The 15,007-nt window shown below is 44.9% G+C and overlaps 1 protein-coding gene across 3 annotated transcripts in view; it reads right to left on the bottom strand.

The window, feature by feature from the left end:
• TBATA (thymus, brain and testes associated) overlaps window positions 1–3,790 on the bottom strand; it is a 54,491-nt gene extending 50,701 nt beyond the window's left edge. The window contains exon 1 of one of the 3 annotated variants that reach the window (XM_040320502.1): window positions 3,678–3,790. In XM_040320502.1, the coding sequence (XP_040176436.1) occupies window positions 3,678–3,761 (84 nt within the window). In that variant the 5' untranslated portion in view covers window positions 3,762–3,790. The remainder of the gene's footprint in view (window positions 1–3,677) is intronic. The other 2 variants (XM_040320501.1, XM_040320504.1) reach the window with 2 other exon arrangements.
• Window positions 3,791–15,007: the final 11,217 nt, after the last annotated feature.

The following is a 15,007-nucleotide window of genomic DNA, read 5'->3' as shown; positions in this document are numbered from 1 at the left end:
TGGATATTACAGTGGGGAGATGTCTGTGAATATTACAGTGGGGGAGATGTCTGTGGATATTACAGTGGGGATATGTCTGTGGATATTACAGTGGGGGGGATGTCTGTGGATATTACAGTGGGGGAGATGTCTGTGGATATTACAGTGGGGAAGATGTCTGTGGATATTACAGTGGGGGAGATGTCTGTGGATATTACAGTGGGGGAGATGTCTGTGGATATTACAGTGGGGAGATGTCTGTGAATATTACAGTGGGGGAGATGTCTGTGGATATTACAGTGGGGATATGTCTGTGGATATTACAGTGGGGGGGATGTCTGTGGATATTACAGTGGGGGAGATGTCTGTGGATATTACAGTGGGGGAGATGTCTGTGGATATTACAGTGGGGAGATGTCTGTGGATATTACAGTGGGGAGATGTCTGTGGATGTTACAGTGGGGAGATGTCTGTGGATGTTACAGTGGGGACTATATATGGTGGCGATCCGAAAAATGTATGTGCGTTATAATTAATCTAAATTAGTCGATTAAAAAAAAATTGATTATTCGAACACAAAAATTGTAATCAGTAACAGCCCTACTTTAAATTCCAGGCAGCAAGACCTGGGAAACGTTGCCCTTTGACACAGAGATAACACACAGTATGACACTCCTGTAACTCTGAAAGCAGCACAGTTAAAGTAGAACTATAAGCAAAACTTTTCTTTTTTTTAGTTTGGATAGAGTAAAGGAGAGTTAGAACCCCTGTAACTTTTGCCCTTTGTGTCCCATTGGGGAGATTTCCATTCACTTCCCAAAACCAAAACAGGCAGTGATAGGAAATCTCTGATTATTGAACAGAACCCCTTGTGGACCCACAGGTCATCAAAACTAGTGTTCCCACTGAAAGTTTTCCCCTCTAATACTTTTCTAGGGGCAACCCAAAGTTTGGCATTTTATTTTCACTTTCATTGATAACGGTAACAGGGCAAATAGAGAGGGTGACTCTCCCTAACAGGGGTACAGACAGCAAACAAAACCTGACAGGGGTTCTAATCCACCTTCGCTCTAAAACTACATAAAAAAGTGTTGCCTTTAGTTATACTTTAAGCATTCTCAGTGAAATGTTATTTCCAATCTATCAGCACACACATGCATTAATTCCTGTAAGGTGTTAAATGATTATACTGTCTTTGGGAAGTTCTGTTTGCTAGTTGTAAGTTTTATTTGCATAGGATTTTCCGTCATGGGGTTGAGAAAACAAAGACGTCAAGAAAGCAAATACATCTGAAATAGTAAGTGCAAACACAGTGCACATAGCGGTAATAGGCCACTCAATATGGCAAATATAGAAGGGGAACAATGGATGAAACCAAAACTGGGTTTATCATATAGCTTAACAATTGTGTAATAATGCGCAATTGTAAGTAGAAGATAAGAAAGATTTGAGTTGCATTTTCTATCTTGTTTGGTAAAGCTGTAGTCACAATGATTAGGTTATAGCATTATTTTCTTCAATAATAATTCAAAAATCACAAATACACTATAGTACCAAAAGTATTGGGACACCTGCCTTTACACACACATGAACTTGAATGGCACCCCAGTCTTAGTCCGTAGTGTTCAATATTGAGTTGGCCCACCCTTTGCGGCTATAACAGCTTCAACTCTTTTGGGAAGACGCTTTCCCCGACTTGTTCATTCCCCAGCGCTTCACTTCCTGGTTCCCTCACCGAGGATGGCGAGGGGGGGGCAGCAGAGTGACGAGCGATCGCTCGCCCTCTGCTGCAGACGCCGCTGGACTCCAGGACAGGTAGGTGTCCTAATTTTAAAAGTCAACAGCTGCAATATTTGTAGCTGCTGGCTTTTTATATTTTTTTTTTCAGCGGACATCCGCTTTAAGATGCTGCTTGTATGACTTTTTTTTTAACGTCCTGCCAGCGCAGCGACCCAATGTGAAAGCACTCATGCCAAGTACATGCGATTGGCTTTTCCGATGGACTTGTTTCATCAGAAATTCCGATCGTGTGTGGGCCCCATCTGACTTTTTTCCATCGGAGTAAAAAAATAGAACATGTTTTAAATTCTTCTGATGGAAAAAAAATCAGATGGGAAATTCCGATCGTCTGTGTGGAATTCCGTCGGAGAAAAATCCATGCATGCTCAGAATCAAGTCGACGCATGCTCGGAAGCATTGAACTTCATTTTTCTCGGCTCGTCGTAGTGTTTTACGTCACCGCGTTTTGGAATTTAGTCTGACAATGCCTATGCAAGACAGTTTGAATAAAATCCATCGGATTTTAGACCATGGGATACTCCGATCGTGTGTACGCGGCATCAGGCTTTCACACTGGGACTTTTTAGCGCTAAAGCGCATGAAAAATGTCTCCAGTGTGAAAGGGGTCTAATTGTTCAACAGAAGAAAAAAACAATTTTGTCAAATTTAACTGGATGTTGTGCAAAGACATTACATAAATGGATTGTCAATGTAGAGCAACCTTTCTCAACCAGGGCTCAATGGAACTCAATAGTTCCTCCAGAGGTTGCTAGGATTTCCTCCAGCAAAGAATTTGTGAATAACCTGAGAATGATCCCAAAGGTTCCTCCGTGACATAAGGGTTAAGAAAGGCCGACTTTCTGAAAGATACAACTGCTCTGTAGAATAGATCAATAAATCGCACAGATTTGGAGTTCCATGTATGGCCAACATAAATAGCAGGTAAAGTTTTTCTTCTCATACAAAGTAGTCACTAGGGGCCAGATTCAGATACAATTACGTTGCTCCACGGCAGCGTAACATATCTGATTTACGTTACACCGCCGCAGGTTTACAGCGTAAGTGCCTGATTCTCAAAACTCTTACCTGTAAACTTGCGGCGGTGTAACGTAAATGCGCTCGGCGCAAGCCCGCCCAATTCAAATGGGGCGGGCACCATTTAAATTAAGCGCGTTCCCGCGCCGAACATACTGCGCATGCTCCGTCGGGTAAATTACCCGACGTGCATTGCGCTAAATGACGTCGCACGGACGTCATTTGTTTAGACGTTAACGTAAATGGCGTCCAGCGCCATTCACGGACGACTTACGCAAACGACGTGGTTTTTTAAATTTTGACGCGGGAACGACGGCCATACTTAACATGGCTTAGAACAACTAGGACTCAGCCCTAATTTTACGCAACGTAACTCGACGGAAACGACGTAACGTTAGATCCACGGGCAGCGCGGACGTTTCGGGAATCGCCGTAACTAGTCATTTGCATATTCTACGCCGACCGCAATGGCCTCGCCACCTGGCGGCCGGCCTAGAATTGCATCCTTAAGATCCGACAGTGTAAGTCAATTACACCTGTCGGATCTTAGGGCTAGCTATGCGTAACTGATTCTATGAATCAGTCGCATAGTTAGGACTGCCGTAACACAGAGATACGACGGCGTATCAGGAGATACGCCGTCGTATCTCTTCTGTGAATCTGGCCCTAGATACTTTAACCATGATAAGTGATAAGTGATGAGGACCTCTTACATAAGCTTGTCGCTACAAATAGCACCATATACAGCTGCGAAAAGTCTTGGAAAATAAAGTTTTATCTTTAAGTGGCTTTAGCAGATTAGTGTTCATTAAAGGAATTAAAATGCTAATTGCCTGTATCAGGCTGCAGGCAAGTGCTGTAAGTGGATATATGAGATGGCTTACCTTGTGCTCACAGCTCCATGAGGATGCTTCCTCCTCCAGTCTACCGGGACCTGCACAGCCACTTCTATAGAGTTGTGTTTGCATTCATGTCTCCGTCTTATTGGGACTAGGTTGCTAGGTTACATTATTCTTGACAACAACCGGACAGCCCCCTCCGCTGCTTTCTGTGCCAGTTGACAGTGTGACATTGGCAGGTCTCATTCCTCTACTACGTGTCTAATAACTTCTAGAGACTATCCTCACCACTGCTCGTTTCCTTTGGCTATACACTAGAATCTTGTAGTTCTAACCTGTTTTTTTTTTTTTTTTTAACCACAATTTACTTTTTCTTGCCTGAACAAATATTACAACAGAATCTGTGGCATTTTTTGTGATTTGGCACTGCGTCGCTTTAACTGACAATTGCGCGGTCGTGCAACATTGCACCCAAACAAAATTTACGTTCCCCCCCCCCCCACCCCCGCACAAATAGCACTTTCTTTTGGTGGTATTTGATCACCTCTGGGTTTTTTTTTTTTGCGCTATAAACAAAAAAAAAGTGTCAAGCTATATTTTTTACCTTTTGCTTTAATAAATATCCCCCAAAAATATATATTAAAAAAATAATTTTCTCAGTTAAGGCTGATATGTATTCTTCTACATATTTTTGGTAAAAAAAAATTACAATAAGCGTATATTGATTAGTTTGTGCAAAAGTTATAGGGCCAGATCCACAAAGATCTGCCTATCTTTAGGCAGGCGTAGCGTATCTCAGATAAACTACGCCGCCGTAACTTAGAGCGTAGTTTCCGTATCCTGAAAGAATTTGCGCCGTAAGTTACGGCGGCGTAGTGTAACTGTGTCCGTGCAAAAAAGATGTGGCCGTGTTTTATGTTAATTCTACTTGACCCCACGTAAATGACGTTTTTTTTTTAACGGGGCATGCGTCGTCCGTGGGGGTATCCCAGTGCGCATGCTCGAAATCACGTTGCAAATAGTCAATGCTTTCGACGTGAACGTAATTTACGCAAAGCCCTATTCGCAAACGTTTTACGCAAACGACGGAAAATTCGACGACGTCCATAGTCCATACTTAATATTGCGTACGCCTCATAGACCCAGGGGTAACGTTACGCCGAAAAAAGCCTTATGTAAACGACGTAAAAAAATGCGCTGGGCGGACGTACGTTTGAGGATTGGCGTATCTAGCTAATTTGCATACTCTACGCGGAAATCAACGGAAGCACCACCTAGCGGTCAGCGTAAATATGCACCTAAGATCCGACGGCGTACTAAGACGTACGTCAGTCGGATCGAGCCCACATTCAGTCGTATCTTGTTTTGTGGATACAAAACAAAGATACGACAGGGGCATCTTAGAACTTACGCGGCGTATCAATAGATACGCCGGCGTAAGTTCTTTGTGGATCTGGGCCATAGCGTCTACAAAATAGGGGGTAGTTTTATGGCATTTTTATTATTGATTTATTTTTTACTAGTTATGGTGGTGATCTGCTATTTTTATCATGACTGCGACATTATGGCAGACACATCGGACACGTTTGACACTATTTTGGGACCATTGTTATTTATACAGCGATCAGTGCTAAAAAAATGCACTGATTACTGTGTAAATGACACTGGCAGTGAATGGGTTAACCACTAGGGGGCGAGGAAGGGGTTAAGTTTGTCCTAGGGGGTGATTCTAACTGTGTGGGGGCTGGGCTTACTGTGACATGACACTGATCGCTGCTCCCGATGACAGGGAGCAGACAATCAGTGTACTGTCACTAGGCAGAACAGGGAGATGCCTTGTTTACACAGCCCCCCCCCCCCCCCGTTCTGCCTCTCTGTGACACAAATGCAGGCCGCCGGCAAACATCGAGTTCGTGGGGCCCTCGGGCACAGTCACGGAGAGTGTGGCTGGCGCACGTGCACCCGATGCGCGGCTTCTTAAAGGAGACATACCTGTACGCCCATTTGCCTACCGCTGCCTTTCTGCCAACTTATATCGGCGTGCAGCGGTCGGCAAGTGGTTAAACTGTTTTTAAAGTAGAATTACGGGTAACCCTAGCTAATGTTAAAATATCCCCCCAACACCTATGCTTGCTAACCTGTATAGGACAAATGTGCATACTTACCTTTATAGTCACATGATCTCCCCTGTTTCAGCAAGTGGCCAGCTACAGGGGAGAGGAGAGTTAACTCTGACAACAGCTGGTAATGCCTGAGCAGTGACATGACCCATAGACTTACATGGCCCATCCATTGTCCGCACTCCTTCCTCTCTCTCCTACAGCGGCGCAATCGGATCGGAGCAGCATGAAAATAGGTAAGAAAAAGTATTCAGCATAAGTGACAGTACAAACATATTCTCCTGCGCTCAAGGGTGGTGTAATGGGACTGAATGTATCACAGGTTCTTGGTGGGTCAGATGCAAGCACAGGTTTTGCTTCCCTCTGAGGGTCAGGGGGAAAAAACCCAATGGAAATACTGCAAAACAAAGAAAAGAGCTTACATCAGCCCTACACGTTACCCAAGTGGTATCTTTAATAATATATAAAAAGAAGTATATTCACAAACACATTAATGATAAAAGAATGCCAAGGTCCATAGAAGGCACAAAGCAACCAGGTTACCAAGACTGTTCCCTAGCAAGTCGAAGGACCTTCCAGATGGCTGATCCGTCTCGAGAGGGGATCTGAAGGCTCTGAGGAAAAGGGGAGGGAATCCATGCTGCCTATCTGTGCCCACCAGTGCCCCCTATCTGTGCCCACCAGTGCCACCTATCAGTGCCACCCATTAGTGCCTCCTATCAGTGCTCATCAGTGCCACATATCAGTGCAACCTATCAGTGACCATAAGTGCGGGATATTTGTGCTTTCTCATCAGTACCCATCAGTGAAGGAGAAAAATTACTTATTTACAAAATTTACTGATATAAACTAAGAAAAAAAATTATTTGTTTCCAAAATTTTCAGTCTTTTTTAATTTTTAGGGGAAAAAAAACAGCATCAAAGAAAGCTCCATTTGTGTGAAGAAAATTATAAAAATTTCACATGGTTACAGTGTTGCATGACCGCGCAATTGTCATTCAAAATGTGACAGCACTGAAAGCTGAAAAATAGCCTGGGCAGGAAGGGGGTGTAGGTGCCCGGTATTGAGGTGGTTAACCTCCTGGGACCCGCGCTATAGTCGAATGACGGCTACAGCGCGGATCCCAAAATCCAACAGGATGTCAATTGACGTCCGCCCCTTTGGGCGTTCCCCGCGCGCGCTCCAGAGCGCGCAGCGGGGAAACTCTGTGTTGGCCGTGTCCCTTGGACACAGCCAATTACAGATCGCCGCGAACTGCCAATCAGAGTGGCCGTTTGCGATGCGATCTGTGCGGCCAATGAGAGATGATCTCATATGTAAACATCTCTCATTGCCGTTTTACACAGAGACAGCGGTGCTGTCTCTGGAGAGGAGACCGATCTGTGTCCCTTGTACATAGGGACACAGATCGGTCACCCCCCCCCCCCCCAGTCACCCCCCTCCACCTACAGTTAGAACACAATGCAGGGATACATTTAACCCCTTCCTCACCCCCTAGTGTTAACCCCTTCAATGCCAGTCACATTTATACTGTAATTAGTGCATATTTAGAGCACTGATCGCAGTATAAATGTGAATGGCGCCAAAAATGTGTCCGATGTGTCCGCCATAACATCGCAGTCCCAATAAAAATCGCAGATCGCCGCCATTTCTAGTAAAAAAAAAAAATAATAAAAAATAATAATTCTGTCCCCTATTTTGTAGGCGCTATAACTTTTGCGCAAACCAGTCGCTTATTGCGATTTTTTTTTTTTTTACCAAAAATATGTAGAAGAATACGTATCGGCCTAAACTGAGAAAAAAAATGTTTTTTTTTTTTTAAATTGGGATATTTATTATAGCAACAAGTAAAAAATATTGTATTTTTTTCAAATACCACCAAAAGAAAGCTCTATTTGTGGGGAAAAAAGGACGTCAATTTTGTTTGGGAGCCACGTCGCACGACCGCGCAATTGTTAGTTAAAGCGAATTTTCACCTGGGCAGGAGGGGGGTATATGTGCCCAGTAAGCAAGTGGTTAAAGTGGTTGTGAAGCTTCTTTTTAAAAATAACATGTCATTTTTACTTGTTCTGTACAATGGTGTTGCACAGAGCAGCCCGATCCTCCTATTCTAGGGTCCCCTGCTGGTGCTCCCGGCTCATCCTCTTCTGCCAGTGCCTCCATAGAAAGCTGCTTGCTCAGGGGGCACTCCTGCTGGATCTCATCCCCCTCAATAGCAGAAATGCTATGATACTCAGCACTGTAAAGTTTCTCCTCTCTAGCTGAGCCAAGACATAAAATCAAGGCTAGAAACGCACACATTTTAATTACGGTATAGACAGTGATGTGTAGTTTGTGAGAACAATGAGAGGGGGAGAGATTCCAAATGGCAGGTGACTGCTTTGGGCTTCAAAAAAATAATGACCTCCAGCAAGAAGAATCAGGAGCAATAATAGAAGGAATTTACAGCACACACTCATTTTGGTGCCATAATCATTAACCATTTCCCAACCACCCTACAGCAGATATACTGCTACAGGGCAGCCGTTCTGCACTTCCATCTAGGGGGCGCACCACTTCTGCTGTGATTACTCACAGCAGAAGCCGATCTGCGGGTGCCAGGCAATAGATGTCTGCCGGCACCCGCCGATCATCGGGCAGAGACACAGGACAGAGCTTTGTAAACAAGGCAGAGCTCCGTTCTAACAGTGGAAATTGATGGATTTTGTGTCCATGCAAAGAAATAAAATCCATCACTTCCCTTAGTAAAAAGCAGCACACATAGTACACAAAAACACTGGTTGGGCACAGAGTTAACCCTTTGATCGCCCTAGATGTTTAACCCCTTCCCAGCCAGTGTGCATATTTTTAGCACTGATCACTGTAATAGGCCTCGTACACACGGACGGACTGTCCGATGAAAACGGTCCGCCGGACCGTTTTCATCGGACAGTCCGCTGCCGGATTTCTGTCTGATGGTTGTACACACCATCAAACAGAAATCCGCACGGACACGATACGCGGTGACGTGGCCGCGCCGATTACGTGGCGACGTGCGCGGCCCTGGAAGGTCAATGCTTCCACGCATGCCTCGAATCACTTCGACGCATGCAAGGGCTTTCGGCCGAGCGGACATGTCCGGTGAGTCTGTACAGACGACCGAACATGTCCGACGGACAGGCTTCCAGCGGACAGGTTTCCGCTGGAAACCTGTCCGATCCGCCGGACAATTGTCCGCGGACCAGTTTCAGCGGACATGTTCGGTCGTGAGTACGGGGCCTTAGGCCCCATACACACGGGAGAATTTATCCGCGAATACGGTCCAGCGGACCGTTTCCGCGGATAAATCCTCTCGAGGATTTCCGCGGATTTCTATGCGATGGCGTGTACACACCATCGCATTGAAATCCGCGCCGAAATCCTCTGGCGATGACGTGTCGCCGCGATTATGACGCGGCGACGTGCGCGACGCTGTCATATAAGGAATTCCACGCATGCGTCAAATCATTACGACGCATGCGGGGGATCCCTTCGGACGGATGGATCCGGTGAGTCTGTACAGACCAGCGGATCCATCCGTTGGGATGGATTCCAGCAGATGGATTTGTTCTGCATGTCAGCGAATATCCGATCTGCTGGAATCCATCCCAGGGGAGATATATCCGCGGATAAAGATCCGCTGGCGCGTACACACCATAGGATCTATCCGCTGAAACCCATTTGCTGGGATTTATCTGCGGATGGATTCTATGGTGTGTACGGGGCCTTAGAGTCACTGGTTTCCACAAAGTGTCAAAAGTGTCAGTGTCCGAATGTTCGCCGCAATATCGCATTCCTGCAATAAGTCGCTGATCGCCACCATTACTAGCATAAAAAATGTCATAAATATATTTCCTAGTTTGTAGACGCAAACCAATTTTTTTACCAAAAACATGTAGCAGAATACTTATTGGACTAAATTTATGAAGAAATTTGATAAAAATTAGGGACATTTTTTATTTTATTTGGGTACAGTGTCGCATGACCGTACAATTGTCAGTTAAAGTAACACAGTGCAGTAGCGCAAAAAATGGCCTGGTCATCAAGGGGGGTAAATCTTCCAGAGATCGAGTGGTTAATCTGGAATGTATATTCTTTTGTTAAAGAAATGTAATTGTTGTTCTGTTTATTATTATTTTTTCTTCATCACATACACATCATAAAACAAACATGAAAAAAAGATGTTCAAAAATATAGTACCAGAATACATATGACAATAACATATTACATAAAAAAAAAAAAAGTTCTAGTAGCTAGGGTTTTTTTTGTAGAACATTTCTTTAAAGCCTTTCTGTTTTAATATTTGCAGACCTTTGTTGCTACTGTTTGACAAAGGTATTAGTTAATAAAAGCTGTCTGCAGGAGGTATGATATCACATGTTGATTCCCAGTTTCACAGGTTGTTGAATTGTTAATAGAAGTGCTGTATTATGTGTTATTAGTGATGATCCTTCTACGTAGGCACGTTTTCCAGTCAATGGTTCTACTTGAAAGCCACTGAACCTAAAAGAACGCAAATCACTGTTACATTTAAAGTGGACTTGAACAAAAAAAAATTTAAAATTTGTTTTCTGAAATTGAATATCTAAAATGTTTATTGTGCCTAACAAGTACCTTGAAGAATTTATCTTTTGTATTAAATACCTTCAATGGAGTGAATTTCTTTATTTCCTGTGCATTTAGACTTATTGCTGTATATGTGTTGCGTGAGCGGCACTTCTGCTATGTATTTTCAAAAAATACGCTATATCATATTATTGGGACACCTGCCTTTTACACGCACATGAACTTTAATGGGGTCCCAGTCTTAGGGCCAAATCCACAGCCCCGCAGCGCAACGTAACTTAAGTGATTTAAGTTACACTGCCGCAAATTTCCTAAGTTAGGTATCGATTCACAACACACTTACCTGGAAATTTGCGGCGGTGTAACTCAAATCCGTCTGGCGCAAGGCGTCCTGAATCTAATGGGGCGAGTCCCATTTAAATTAGGCGCGCTCCCGCGCCGGACGTACTGCGCATGCTCCGTCGGTTAACTTACCCGACGTGCATTGCGCTAACTGATGTCGCTCCGACGTCATTTGCTTAGACCAGGGGTCTCCGTACTTTTCAAGCAAAGGGCCAGTTTACTGTCTTTCAGACTTCAGGGGGGCCAGATTCTAACCAATGGGGGTAGAACATGCCCCAGGGCCAAGCAACAACGAGCATAAATATGGCCCCAGTGTTGGTGGGCAGTAGGAGGAGGCATTATGCTCCATCATTGCTGTTAGTGGAAGAAATAGTGCCCCATTGTTGGTGTCATTGGGAGGAATAGTGCCTCATGGTTGGGAGCAATACTGCCCCAAGGGCCGGATAAAGGCTAGCAAAGGGCCGCATCCGGCCCTCGGGCCGCAGTTTGGAGACCCTTGGCTTAGACGGTAACGTAAATGGCGTCCAGCGCCATTCACGGACGTCTTACGCAAATGACGTAGAGTTTGAATTTTCGATGCGGGAACGACGGCCATACTTAATAGGGCTTAGTCAAATAGGACTCAGCCCTATTTTTACACGGCGTAAACGACATAGCATTAGAGCGACGGGCCCGTCGGAGCGTTTGTGGATCGCCGTAAGTGTTCATTTGCATATTCTACGCCTGCCGCAATGGCCTCGCCACCTAGCGGTCGGCCTAGAATTGCATCCTTAAGATCTGACAGTGTAATTCAATTACACATGTCGGATCTTCTGTCTATCTCTTGGAAACTGATTCTGTGGATCAGTTCCAAAGATAGAAACAGGGATACGACGACGTATCAGTAGATACGCCGTCGTATCTCTTTTGAGGATATGGCCCTTAGTCCGTAGGGTTCAATATTGAGTTGGTCCACCCTTTGCAGCTACAATGGCTTTAACTCTTCTGGGAAGGCTGTCCACAAGGTTTAGGAGTGTGTCTACGGGAATGTTTGACCATTCTTCCAGAAGTACATTTGTGAGGTCAGACACTGATGTTGGATAGGAAGGCCTGGTTTGAACAAATTCATCCCAAAGGTGTTCTATCGGGTTGAGGCCAGTCAAGTTCCTCCACCCAAATCAAGGAGCAATATGAGGAAACAATGGTCAGACCTGAAACTGAAGGAGCACGACCAGTACGATCAGTACAGAAGGATCAAGAAAATGCTTCAAAAAAGTAAGTATTTGTCCTGTGTTCAGATTATTATTATTACTTGCATGTTGCTCCATGTGCTTTTCTTTACTGTTGGACAGTTTAAAATGGCAACTTGCAGGCTCGTGGGCACAGTAATCGATCGTAGTAAAGATTGTTAGTTCGCCCACTAATAATACAATGTTTTTGTCAGATACATGGTTAACTACATTTGATCATGCCTATTTGTATTAAAATAATTTTATTACATTGTTGTCTAGATGTGTTTGTAACTAGAATGAAATGCAAACTTGATTCAGTGTAAAGGAGAGGACACTGGACTCAGGAGCACTAGTGTGGGACACAAGAACAACCTTTTTAGGATGTCCCACACAGGTGCTCCAGTGGATACTTGGGGTGTCTCCATGTGTGAAAAGTGTCCAAAAAAAGGAAATTATTCCAGCTTTGGTAAGGGAAAATATTCATGTGTTCAGCTTGGAACTCTGCCAAAACAGACAACTGAACCCCCCTTCCAAGCAATGTTTCATATTCCTATTTCTGGCCTCAAATATCTGTGTGCCAGGTACCCTTTGTTTTATTCATATAGGGGAGCAAAGACTCGAAAGGACACCACTCAGAGGACACCAGAAACCCCATACCTCCTAAAGAACAGAGAAAACCCCAACCTCAGGATGTGGAGGAAGGAGAGGTGGAGGAAGTGGGCAAAATTGTCACCACAACAGGTCAGTGTCTGTCACCACAACTTCATGTAAGAGATGTAGGCCTGCATATTTATAATATATATATTTTTTAAGGTGATGTGCTGCTTGTGGAGCAACAACCTCCTCATTTCACAAGTGCAAGTGCACAAATATTAATCTAGGACGTCATGGTGTGTAGTCTGGATTTAGAAATCATTAAACAAAAAACCAAGGATGTTGAACAAAAAATGAAGAACATGATTGATGTATTAGGAAGAATCTAAATAACCCCAAAATGCCACCAATTTTTTTTTTGTATGCCAATTTTACATTTTTTTTTATACATTTTAAAAGCTAAATTTTGAAGATGCACACAGTGTGTCAACATGTGCTATCTGCCATCACGGGGTAACAATGTATGTGTTTTGTGGGTGCAACCCCTTTCTCGCAACTCAAGTATGTGAGAGGAAGGGGCTGCACCCCCAAAACACGTCCATTGATCCCTCATGATGGAAGATAGCACATGTTGACATTAGACATGTGATCAGGAAGGAAATCCCCATTTTGAATCCCCATTTTGAATCCGTATTTGTGTGCATCTTCAAAATGTGGCTTTTACAGGGGTGACATCACCCCCCCCCCCCCATCTAATGAAGGCAACAGCAGCACATTGTTGACATACTATAATGTCTGATATTGCCTTCACAATTTGTACGTTGAACTTTGTAAGTTCCAGAGTTTTGTATGTTATGTTTTGAAACATGCCTGTTAAAGCAAACAAAAAAAAAAGTGAATGTGCACGGAGTCAAAGTTTTAAAAATCTAAAATGTGTGGCTTCTTCTTTCAATGCTCAATACCATTTTTTTAAGTAATTTGTTGTGTACAGTGACAATGGGGGTTATTTAATAAAGGCAAATTCACTTGGCACTACAGGTGCAGGAGGAGAACCTACGAGACAACTAAAAGAAACACAAGCAGTAAATCAAATTCAAGATGATTTCAGTTCAAAAGTTATTTTTTATTTTCAAAGAAATCAAAAATCTTCTGGCATAACAATGACCCCCCTACCCGTAAAATAGTCCACATATTTTTGGCGCACATCACGGGCGCTTTGGGGGGCAAGCCAGTACGGCCAGCTTCCAGGGCCGGTATAGGATTTAGGTCCTGAATTGCGGCCTCAGGCCCAACTGAGGCCATATAATTAGGAGCATTGGGCCAGATCCACAAAAACCTGGCGTAACTTAAAAAATCCCATTTAAGTTACACTGCCTTAAAGTTTCTACCTAAGTGCCTGATCCACAAAGCACTTATCTAGAAATTTCAGGCTGTGTAACTAAAATTCCGCCGGCGCAAGGCGTTCCTATTCAAATGAGGCGAGTCCCATTTAAATGAGGCGCGCTCCCGCGCCGGCCGTACTGCGCATGCGCGAAGTTACGTTACGCTGAGTTTTGAGGATCGCGACGGCTTAAAAAAGTTGCGTCGGGGAAAAAAAAAAAAAAAATGACAGCGTCGCTCGGCATGCATTCCTGAGAGGGAGAACTCCATGCCAATTTTCAAAGAAAAAACCGGCATGGGTTCACCCCCCAGGAGCATACCAGGCCCTTAGGTCTGGTATGGGTTGTAAGGAGACCCCCCTACGCCGAAAAATCGACGTAGGGGGTCCCCCTACAATCCATACCAGACCCGTATCCAAAGCACGCTACCCGGCCGGTCAGGAATGGGAGTGGGGACGAGCGAGCGCCCCCCCCCTCCTGAGCCGTGCCAGGCCGCATGCCCTCAACATGGGGGGGTTGGGTGTTCTGGGGCAGGGGGGCGCACTACGTGCCCCCCCACCCCAGAGCCTCCTGTCCCCATGTTGATGAGGACAGGACCTCTTCCCGACAACCCTTGCCATTGGTTGTCGGGGTCTGCGGGCGGGGGCTTATCGGAATCTGGGAGTCCCCTCAAATAAGGGGGCCCCCAGATACCGGCCCCCCACCCTAAGTGAATGGATATGGGGTACATCGTACCCCTATCCATTCACCTGTAGGCAAAAAGTTAGTTAGTAAACACACAACACAAGGCTTTTTAAAATATTTTATTATTCTGCTCCGGATGCCCCCCCTGTCTTCGTTATTAGCTCAATTACCAGGGGGGGCTTCTTCTTCCGCTCTCCGGGGGTCTTCCACTCTCCGGGGGTCTTCTCCGCTCTCCGGGGGGGCTTCTCCGGACTCCGGGGGGGGCTTCTCCGGACTCCGGGGGGCTTCTTCCATCTTCTCCCCTCTTCCGCTGTTGACTCGGCGAACCCCGGTTCTTCTGCAGATGTCCGGTGCCTTCTTCTTCAGCGCTGGCTGCCTGCTATGTTTGTGTGTTAGCTCAATTTCTAACAGGCAGCCAGCGCGGTCTTCTGTGACGTCAGGGTCTCCTCTTCTGTTCTTC

This window comes from Rana temporaria, chromosome 8, assembly GCF_905171775.1.
Source record: "Rana temporaria chromosome 8, aRanTem1.1, whole genome shotgun sequence".
NCBI lineage: Eukaryota > Metazoa > Chordata > Amphibia > Anura > Ranidae > Rana > Rana temporaria.
This window is presented reverse-complemented; position numbering and strand designations above follow the sequence as displayed.